This window comes from Branchiostoma belcheri, unplaced genomic scaffold (assembly GCF_001625305.1).
Source record: "Branchiostoma belcheri isolate BF01 breed outbred unplaced genomic scaffold, Haploidv18h27 scaffold118, whole genome shotgun sequence".
Taxonomy (NCBI): domain Eukaryota; kingdom Metazoa; phylum Chordata; class Leptocardii; order Amphioxiformes; family Branchiostomatidae; genus Branchiostoma; species Branchiostoma belcheri.
In genome coordinates this window covers 90080-100510 of record NW_017802580.1, presented here as the reverse complement: position 1 = coordinate 100510, position 10431 = coordinate 90080, and the positions used below count along the sequence as shown (strand labels likewise).

At 36.1% G+C, this 10431-nt stretch overlaps 1 protein-coding gene across 1 annotated transcript in view; it reads right to left on the bottom strand.

Annotated features, from left to right (window-relative positions):
* Positions 1-9871, bottom strand: part of LOC109462497 (neuronal acetylcholine receptor subunit alpha-10-like) — a 29272-nt gene extending 19401 nt beyond the window's left edge. Inside the window, exons 1-6 of the mRNA XM_019759051.1 lie at positions 9850-9871; positions 8357-8500; positions 6564-6586; positions 2402-2404; positions 1754-1798; positions 758-867 (exon numbers count right to left, since the gene is read on the bottom strand). Coding sequence (XP_019614610.1) covers positions 758-867; positions 1754-1798; positions 2402-2404; positions 6564-6586; positions 8357-8500; positions 9850-9871 — 347 coding nt within the window. The remainder of the gene's footprint in view (positions 1-757; positions 868-1753; positions 1799-2401; positions 2405-6563; positions 6587-8356; positions 8501-9849) is intronic.
* Positions 9872-10431: the final 560 nt, after the last annotated feature.

Below are 10431 nucleotides of genomic sequence, written 5' to 3'. Positions count from 1 at the left end.
TATGTTAACTTTTGATTAACTTACAGATGTCCCAAGTATGACATTCCCATCATTCACCATTAAGAAATCATAGAATTTTCGCATTAATTATGCAAATTAGGTCATCATTTGCATAATTAGTATCTGTTGATGCTCCGCCTGCCATAGCTTACACACATTACATGTATGAAAGTAGTATAATGTAAAACACTGTAATTTTAGAATTTCCTCATTAATTATGCAAATAAAGTCCTCATTTGCATAATTTGCATTTCATCATGTACAACTGTCTCTCAGGTACCTACACACCAAAAATGATGAAAATACGTTGTTCCAATCTGGACTTATTGGCTTTGAAAGTTTTTACCAGAAACTAACCTGCAGTTCCAGAACAAGCTGCTAGGGGGACCAAACTTACGCCACTTATTCCTAACAGGATAAGCTATCTGTCACCAAAAAAACAAGACCATAGCTTGTTCAGGACAAAAGATACAAAAACCGGAAGTTCTGCTGCAGTACCAAGGTCATCCACCAGGAGGCCCATACTTGACCTTGGCCTTTGTCTTTCCAAGACTTACCATCATACAAAATATCATCACAATCCATAAAGGCGTTCTGAAGTTATGCTGACTACAAAGTTGCGGAAACACAGACAGACACACACACACACACACACACACAGACAGACACACACACAGACACACATACAGACAGACACGCCAAAAACAATACCTCCATTTTTCATGGAGGTAACAAACAAACAAACCAAAATACTCACGAGTTATAGAGGACGGTATCCGGGAGCCAGACCTCATTGGACGGGATATTGACGTAAGAGATATCCCAGAAGTCTGTGGAGTTCCACACTAGAGCCTCATCATACCAGTACTGGGGGAATACGGAATGGAGAAAACAACATGGATGAATGAATGATTGATTGATTAATTGATTGATTGATTGATTGAATGAATTCGAATAATGAATTTATGAATGTGTATCCAGATCCTTACCCCTCACCACCCGAACATTTTTGAGACGGCAGTGACCGAACGGAGTCCAAATGGACCCCATTTGGTTTCTTTCAAATTTACATTCCCTTTTGCATTCTTTCAGTGATCTTTGCACATATATTGGTTAAACATAGTAAGAGGTATATTTTGGCATGATTACGTGTTAAAAAATTCCAGCTCATTATCATAATTTATGCAAAAATAGGGTGAGGCCTACAGGTATGAACATGGGATTTGATCTTTGACCTCATATGATTGTCAAAGGTCATAACCTCTGAAAACCTGAGGTTGAGGTTACTTGACAAACTGCATAATAGTGAAGCAATAGTGCTTCCCTGAAGACATGTTGAGGACATCTGAGCAATTATGTGTGTAGCAAAGTGCAAATATGGCCAAATGGACCCCGTTCGGGTGTTCGAGGGTTAACTTCCACTAACATATAGTGATATCATTACTAAACGTTGTAAAGTAGAGTAGAAAACAGAGTCATAATCAATGTAAGATTTTGATAAATCTAGAGCTCTCTAAAGATGGAGCAAGTCTCACTTTATCAGTATATTGAAGAAGACCAGATTTGCTGATGGAAAGATGGTGAGAACAATCTCTTCTAATAGAACAAAAGTTTTTGCACCATGTCACATAAAACAGTTTAACATCTAATTCTGCAAACAGGAGACAAATGTATAAAAGAACCAATTTTTTTAAAGATACAGAGAAGAAAGAAAAATACTTTTGAGTTATAGCAGAGTCTCCAAGGGTCTTACCTGTCTTAGCCAAACCACTGATGTCATAATCTGGTTCTTCTCATCCTAGAAGGAGAAGAAATGATAGGGTCAGGATAATGAGATTTGTCATGGACAGTCCACACAGATTACAAGTATTTAGAGGTCAATAACAGGTCAAACCATGAAAAAGGTCACTCTTTTTGGCCATATTTTAAAAATATACATTCTTCTGTCCTTCTTAACGGAAAACTGGGCCTTTCTGAGCAATATTTGCCAAAGAAAAAAAATTATCTAAAAAATAAGCTAGTTCTGCTCATGACGATTTGCTGGTCCCTCCCCCATACCCGTCCGGCAATGTAATATACTAGTATGTTTTCAATTGCTCCACCCTTAGGAATCAAATTGCCGTATTTTCAACAATGTAGTTAATTCTATTTCTCAGTCTAAAAGATTAAAGTCATCATATTAACGCCAATCATCCTATGTTTATTGGTGTGCCAACCACCTTCATTTTTATGTTCGTTATTCATTGTTATTTTAACCTGTATTTTGTATATTTTGTATTCTTGAGCAAATGATCACATAAGCGTGTAAGCGCTTGCAATCAAATGCTCATGAATCACAGCCAGAGAGCAACAAAATTTCTTGAAAATTAATGCGCGCGTCGATGTCATCCGTACAAATTACTTGCTGTGGCCTTACTAAGGCAAAACAATTATCAGCGTAGAACAAATTTTCTGGTACATGCATAGTACCGGTGTACATATCAGTTCTAGATCTCTTCAGGAAACATCAACTAGAGTATTCTCCACTCTTCTTTGAACGGAAAATTACAGTATCAAGAAATCAAGTCATACCATAGGGCAGGGACCAGCTTAAGGAGATCCCATTGAAATCAATGCTAAAACCACCAGAAACAAGCACTTTAAAACACATTTACATTTATCTCTAACCTCAAGTCTTAACCCCTATGGAAAGCTGGATTTGTCAGGTGTCTTTTGGTACAAATAGTGGAAGTTCGACTCCTGCGTTTTAATGAGCTACAGCTAAAATATTGAAATGATACCAGGATTTCACCCCCTGGCAAAGTGGGACAGTCCACGCAGAGGTCAATAACAGGTCAAACCATGAAAAAGGTCACACTTTTTGGCCATATCTTAAAAATATACATTCTTCTGTCTTACCAGACAACTGGGCCTTTCTGAGTAAAATTTGCCTAGGAAAAAATTATCTAGAAAATAAGTACCGAAATAAATCTACTAGCTCTGCGCATAACGATTTGCTTGTCCCTCCCCCATACCCGTCCGGCAATGTAATATATGTTTTCAATGGCTCCACCCTTAGGAATCAATAACGCTATCAACGCAAGATGAAACATATATATGTACAAAGTTCCCAGAGTATAAATCGGTACTATTAGTTATAAAGGTCCCTTCTTGAATGGCAGAATATTAAGGGGTCAAGTAACATTAAAGTTTGTCAACGTCATCTGCCTTTTTTTATGACTGCTTTCTTCAAAAGAAAAAAGGCTATCAGAGCATAGTACGTAGAAATTTTGCATACGATATGTATGCATTTATAACAGTATAAATTTGTCCTCTTAGATGAGTTAAAAGTATCCTTCTTGAATGGCAGATTTAAAGTATAAAGTATCAAGTCATAAGAAATTGTTAAGGATTTCTATTACTGTTTTCTTCGATACAAACAAAGCAGTCCTCTTAGATAAGTTGAAAAGGGTCCTTCTTGAATGGCAGATTTGAAGTATTAAGATATTAGGTCATTACAAATTGTGAAGGTCATCTGCGTTTTAACTACAGTTCTTTCTTCAAAACCAATAACACTATCAATATATACGTACAGATCTTGATCATAGATATTACAGTATACATCAGTCATTTTAGATAAGTTTAAAAGGGTCCTTATTGAATGCATTGCATATGGCAGATTTGGAGTATTAACGTATCAATTCATACGAAATAGTAAAAATCATCTGTGTTTTCACTCTCTGCTTTCTTCAAAACCAATAACACTATCAACATATACGTACAGATCTTGGACATAGATATGTACACAGAGTTATTACAGTATAAATCAGTCATCTTAGATAAGTTTAAAATATCCTTTCTTGAATTGAAGATTTAAAGTATAAGGTTATTTTCGAGAGAAATAACGCTATCAACACATACTTAGAGAGCTTGAGTATAGATATGTAGTCCTCAAATCAGTCCTCTTAGATAAGTTGAAAAGGGTCCTTTTTGAATGGCAGATTTGCAGTATTAAGGTATCAGGTCATTACAAATTACCAAGGTCATCTGCGTTTTCATCGCAGTTCTTTCTTCAAAACCAATAAAACTATCAACAAACATATACGTACAGATCGTGAACATAGATATGTATACAGTTATTACAGTATAAATCAGTCATCTTAGATACGTTTAAAAGGGTCATTTTTGAATAGCAGATTTGGAGTATTATAAAGTATCAAGTCATAAGAAATAGTGAAGGTCATCTGTGTTTTCTATGACTGCTGTCTTCGAGAGAAATAGAGCTATCAACGCATACGTAGAGATCTTGATTATAGATATGTACGTACAAATCAGTCCCCTTAAATAAGTTTAAAGTGGTCCTTCTTGAATGGCAGATTTGAAGTATTAAGGTATCAGGTCATTACAAATTCTCAAGGTCATCTGCGTTTTGATCACGTTCTTTCTTCAAAACCAATAACACTATCAACAAACATATACGTACAGATCTTAAACATAAATATGTATGCAGTTATTACAGTATAAATCAGTCATCTTAGATACGTTTAAAAGGGTCCTTCTTGAATGTCAGATTTGGTGTATTATGAGGTATCAAGTCATAAGAAATAGTGAAGGTCATCTGTGTTTTCTATGACTGATTTCTTCGAGAGAAATAACGCTATCAACACATACGTAGAAATCTTGAGCATAGATATGTATGTACATACCAGTCCTCTTAAATAAGATAAAAAAAGGGTCCTTCTTGAATGGCAGATTTAAAGTATAAGGTATAAAGTCATTAGAAATTGTGAAGTTTATCTGTATTTTCAATGACTGCTTTCTTCGAAAGAAATAACGCTATCAACACATACGTAGATATATTGAACATAGATATGTATGTACAAATCAGTCCTCTTGGATAAGTTTAAAAATGTCCTTCTTGAATGGCAGATATAAAGTATTAAGGTATCAGGTCATTACAAATTGTGAAGCTCATCTTTGTGTTTTGATCACAGTTCTTTCTTCAAAACCAATAACACTATCAACATCTACGTACAGATCTTGAACATAGATATGTATACAGTTATTACAGTATAAATCAGTCCTGTAAGAGGGGTCCTTCTCGAATGGCGGATTTGGAGTATTAATGTATCAAGTCATAAGATATAGTCAAGATCATCTGTGTATTCAATCACTGCTTTCTTTAAAACCAATAACACTATCAACAAAATACTTAGAGATCTTGAACATAGATATGTATGCAAGTACTACAGTATGAATCAGTCTTTTTAGATAAGTTTAAAAGGGTCTTTCTTGAATGGCAGGTTTCGAGTATTAAGGTGTCAAGTCATAAGATATAGTCAAGACCATCTGTGTTTTCAATCGCTGCTTTCTCCAAGACCAATAACACTATCAACAAAATACTTAGAGATCTTAAACGTAGATATGAACACAGTTATTAGTGTATAAATCAGAGCTCAAAATGAATTTAAGGGGGCGTCTATTGAATGGAAGAATTAAAGTATTAAGGTATCAAGGTGGTAATGTTATTTTGCTTTGAATGACTGCTTTCTGCAAAATCATTAACGCTATGAAAGCATACCTAGTAAACATGGATATGCACACAGTTATCAGTGAGTGTAAAACTCGATCTTTCTCGTCGATTCCAGCTTTTGTAGCCTGTTTGAATGCTTGAATCATAGTATCAAAACATTATGGCATGTCAGTTTGGCTAGACGATTTATGTTTTCAATAACTGCTTTCTGTATATTAAGTAATATCACCATTTATCAACGTAAATAAGGTGGATCAGTGCAGAACGAAGAGATTATATCAGAGTGTTGTTAAGCTTAGTTATTACATTTTATTTCAAAAACATTCTCATTACATTAGATACGTCAACAAAGACATTTATCATTTAACAAGATCACAGCATCTGCCAGTGCTTTACTTTGCACTAATAATGCTATTAACCTTCTCACTTCTACCTAACGCAAATACTGATACAAACTTGGTGCCAAACGGATACCTAAGCAGGCTAAAGGTTATACTTTTAACAGTCTTCTTTCTTCGGAACGATTGACGAAATTAACCTTCTCACAGCTGCCTAACACTAGTACAGCCAACACAAACTACATTGTACATGATATGAAACAGCTATCTTAGCATTCTGAATGTTAAAGTTTATTGCCTACTTTCCTTGAAGTAATGACGCTATTAACTCTTTGCCTGCTAAGTTACACCATAACTAGTAGAAACTTGGTGCCAAACAGCTATCTTAGCATTCTGAATGTTAAAGTTCATTGTCGATTTCTTTGAAGTAATGACGCTAAATGTTAACCATTTGCCTGCTACCTTACACCATAACTAATACAAACTTGGTGCCGAACAGCTACCTTAGCATTCTGAATGTTAAAGAACATTGCCTACTTTCTTTGAAGTAATGCAGCTATTAACTCTTTTCCTGCTACCTAATACCATAACTAATACAAACTTGATGCCGAACAGCTACCTTAGCATTCTGAATGTTAAAGAACTTTGTCTAATTTCTTTGAATTAATGACACTATTAACCTTTTTCCTGCTACCTTACACCATAACTAATACAAACGTAGTGCCAAACAGCATATCTTAGCATTCTGTATGTTAAAGTTTATTGCCTACTTTCTTTGAAGTAATGATGCTATTAACCCTTTACCTGCACCTGCTACCCAACGCCATAATACTAACACGAACCTTGTGCCAAACACTATCTTAGCATTCAGAATGTTAAAGTTCATTGTCTACTTCCTTTGACGTAATGGTGCTATATGTTAACCCTTTGCTTGCTACCTAACACCATAAGTAATACAAAATTGGTGCCAAACAGCTACCGTAGCATTCTGAATGTTAAAATCCATTGTCTCTTTGAGGTAATAACTCTTTGCATGCTACAATGTACCTTACACCATAACCAAAAAATTGGCTAAGCAGCTATCTTAGCATTCTGAATGTTAAAGTTTACTGCTTACTTTTTGAAGTAATCCTAGTACCAATGGTTCCATATCAGCCGGCCGCAGCTGGCAGCACAGATGACTATATTTACAGGGTTACGGGTTTATGACTGAAGATATTTCTTGTATGAATTGAGTGTGGTATTTACGGCGTCCAGGCATGGCTGTGTGAATCTTCAGATATCAGTCCAGTCTTAGTTATGAGCTTCGACATCTTTTTATACTGTGGCTTTCTGTGGGGTTCGTTTTTGATGTGTACATGTTTTTTTTTAATGTTTAATTGAATTTTAATGTAAACAAAGCGTGCAAACTTGTTGGAAATTAAAAAAAAAAACGGAGCTGTACTTTCAACGAAATTCAGGCCGATCTCTTAGTATTATGATGACTAACAGTTCCCAGTTAGTCCAATTGTTAACAAATGAGCTTAAATCATCAAGATGTTCCCAATTCTCATGACATACAGATATATCCATCGCGTGTCTATTTTTCTCGAAGTTTATAGTCAAGGATGAACAAGGATTAACAAGAATGAAATGAACGTAATGTCTACATGGATGTCTTAGAACATTCATCAATTTGAAAATAACAGGAACCCATTTGTACGAAAAGTACGTAATGTTCTACCTAGATGTCTTAGAACATTCATCGACAAAACAGGAACACATTTGGTGTAAAATGGATGTGCATGAGGAGGGGTTATGGAGTCCTCAGTTTACCCGCCGGATTGAGCACTTTGTCACGCTTTTTGGTACCTTAGCGCTGCAGCTGTGGCCTCGAGTGTTAAATTATAGGAGAACAAACGGCTGGATACTCTTTATTACCTCCGCAAAGGAGGCTAGCCTTTTATTGGCTATGGTTGGTGATCTGTCTTGTGTTTATTTTTTCACAATTAACGTTTGAGGCACATGTTTTAAAGGCTTACGATAAAGTAATTTTACAAACCTGTATGCAGAAAATTTGTAGATTTGATAATAAATTTCAAACTACTGAAGCTTTATAGTGGATGCTACCCATTTAAAACTCTAACAATGCACCAAGTCAACAAATTAAATGAGCTGGCTGAAATAAATACTAGGGAGGTTTAATTTTACCCACAATGCAGCTTGCTTACTATGTCGATGACCTAGCGGAAGTCGATGCTGACCATGTTTAATTCTACCCATAATGCACTCAACGGAAGTAGATGCTGACAATGTTTGATTTTACCCACAATGCACTTACCATTTCGATGACCTGACGGAAGTCGATGATGACCATGTTTAATTCTACCCACAGTTGCACTTACTATATCGATGACCTGACGGAAGTCGATGTTGGCCATGTTCAATTCTACCCACAATGCACTTAATTTTTCGATGACCTTACGGAAGTCGATGCTGACCATGTTTAATTTAACCCACAATGCACTTACTATTTCGATGACCTGACGGAAGTCGATGCCGACCTCTACCGTAGTCTGGTGTGTGACGTCAGTGACGGGGCGGAGCCCGGGGTCATAGTTCAGCATAAGGTGCGACTTCAGCTGCCGAGCCTCGAAGTCACCAAACACAGCTGTAAAATCAAGGGGAAAATTTACCGTTGTTGGTAGCTTTTCCCTTACATGTAATGCTGAGGTCACATTTCCAAACCAGGGCCCGGCTGTTTCGATAAACGAAAAATCAACAATTATTATCAACAACATACGCAAATAGATCCCATTATTCCCATTTTCAAATTTGGTGTGCTATGTTGTCTTTTATATCATATACTTTTTTTCCATGAGACTGCCCAGACGGGCCCCGGTTTTGAAATGTGATTTAAACATAAATGATGTTCCAAAACTTGTCTTATGATGGACCAAGTTTTGGAAAGATGGCACGTTCTACTTTGTAGCATTCTGGACAATGTTTTGGAATGGAACACATGTTCTCCGTGAGAAGAAATTTAAATCATATCTACCCTGTCAGGAGAGACAATTCCTTCAATGAAATATAGCCAACTGCTGCCGCGCCGCCTTATAATGCTTAGGGCACAATTCCCATCCCGGGGCCCGGCCGGGCAGTTTCCAGAAGCAAAAAGTATGATGTAAAAGACAACAAAGCCAAAATGTATGTGAAAAACTGAACACGAGTGCTATTTGTATAATATTGTCGATATGTATGTCAACTATGTATCTCTTTTTAATGTACCATTGTGAATATTAATAAAGTTTGAAAAACAAAATAATAATAATAATATTGTCGATATGACTTGTCTATTTTTGTCAACATAAAACCTGTTTTGGAATGTGCCTTTACCCTTATTTGCAATCTGCTGTGTTACGTTGAAGTGCAAGTATAATATAATAATATTTTTTATGTAACAAAGAACTGTGCAGGTTTATATTCAAATACAAAGCAGAATAGAATATGTATTAACCAAACAATAAAAATGACGGCAACAACTTTTACGCACTACTTCTCATAAGCTGCTGGAAAATGCCTCAAAATGTCAGATAAAACCAAAGGAAAGAGCGGGCGACATTTAAGCAAGAACTCACTCGCAATGTCGAATCTATTAATCTACATTTGACATTTCTCACGTCGCTTCGCTTTGATACAGGAACCTCTAGTAAAATGTCAAAGATGATGATAATAGAATAAAGTAAAGATGCGTCAATGTGACCTTGAAGAGTTGGTTATACCAAGGACATTATACAATGTTAGATAAATAATATTATACAATGCCCTTGGTTATACTTATATTAGAGGTTTCCAAATGGTATCCCTGACTGTATAATTGGTATTATTGCCCTTTGGCGTAACGTACCAGCTTCTAAATCATATTGTATCTGTAATATTTAATGTATCCGATATTAACAAACGTCGCCTTTTTGGGGGCTGACCCCTTGTCCTTTGTCTTTCCAAGGCTTACCCACATACCGAATACCATCACAAGGTTCATCTGGTAATAAAGGTAATGGTAATTAATTAATTTTGTAGTATTGGTAAGGGTCAAAGATAAACCTCCCATGTATGTCTATTCATTTCTAAATTGTTACATTGTTTTATTTGTAAGTGCAAAACAATACACAAACAAATAAACAACCAAAAAAACCTTCTTAAGCTATGCTGACCACAATTATACAGAAACAGACACACACACACACACACACACACACACACACACACACACACACACACACAAACACAAACAAAGAAACAGAGAGAGATAAAACGAAAACAAACAGAGAGAGAGAGAACAAAAACAATACCTCCATTTTTCATGGAGGCAAAAATATCACTTCCAATGATGTATGTAACACTGTAAGACGAGAAACAAATTAAGCTTGTGTATGTTACGGCTGTGTTAAGTGGTAATGTGACACGTATTCTTCCATGGGTGCGCTTAGCGAACACTTTAAATCACTGTCAAACAAAGTCGCTCGCGTTATTGCCTCAACTACGCCGCCATGAACAAGACTTACGTGGCAAGAAAACAAGATAAGAACTGTATCGCATAAA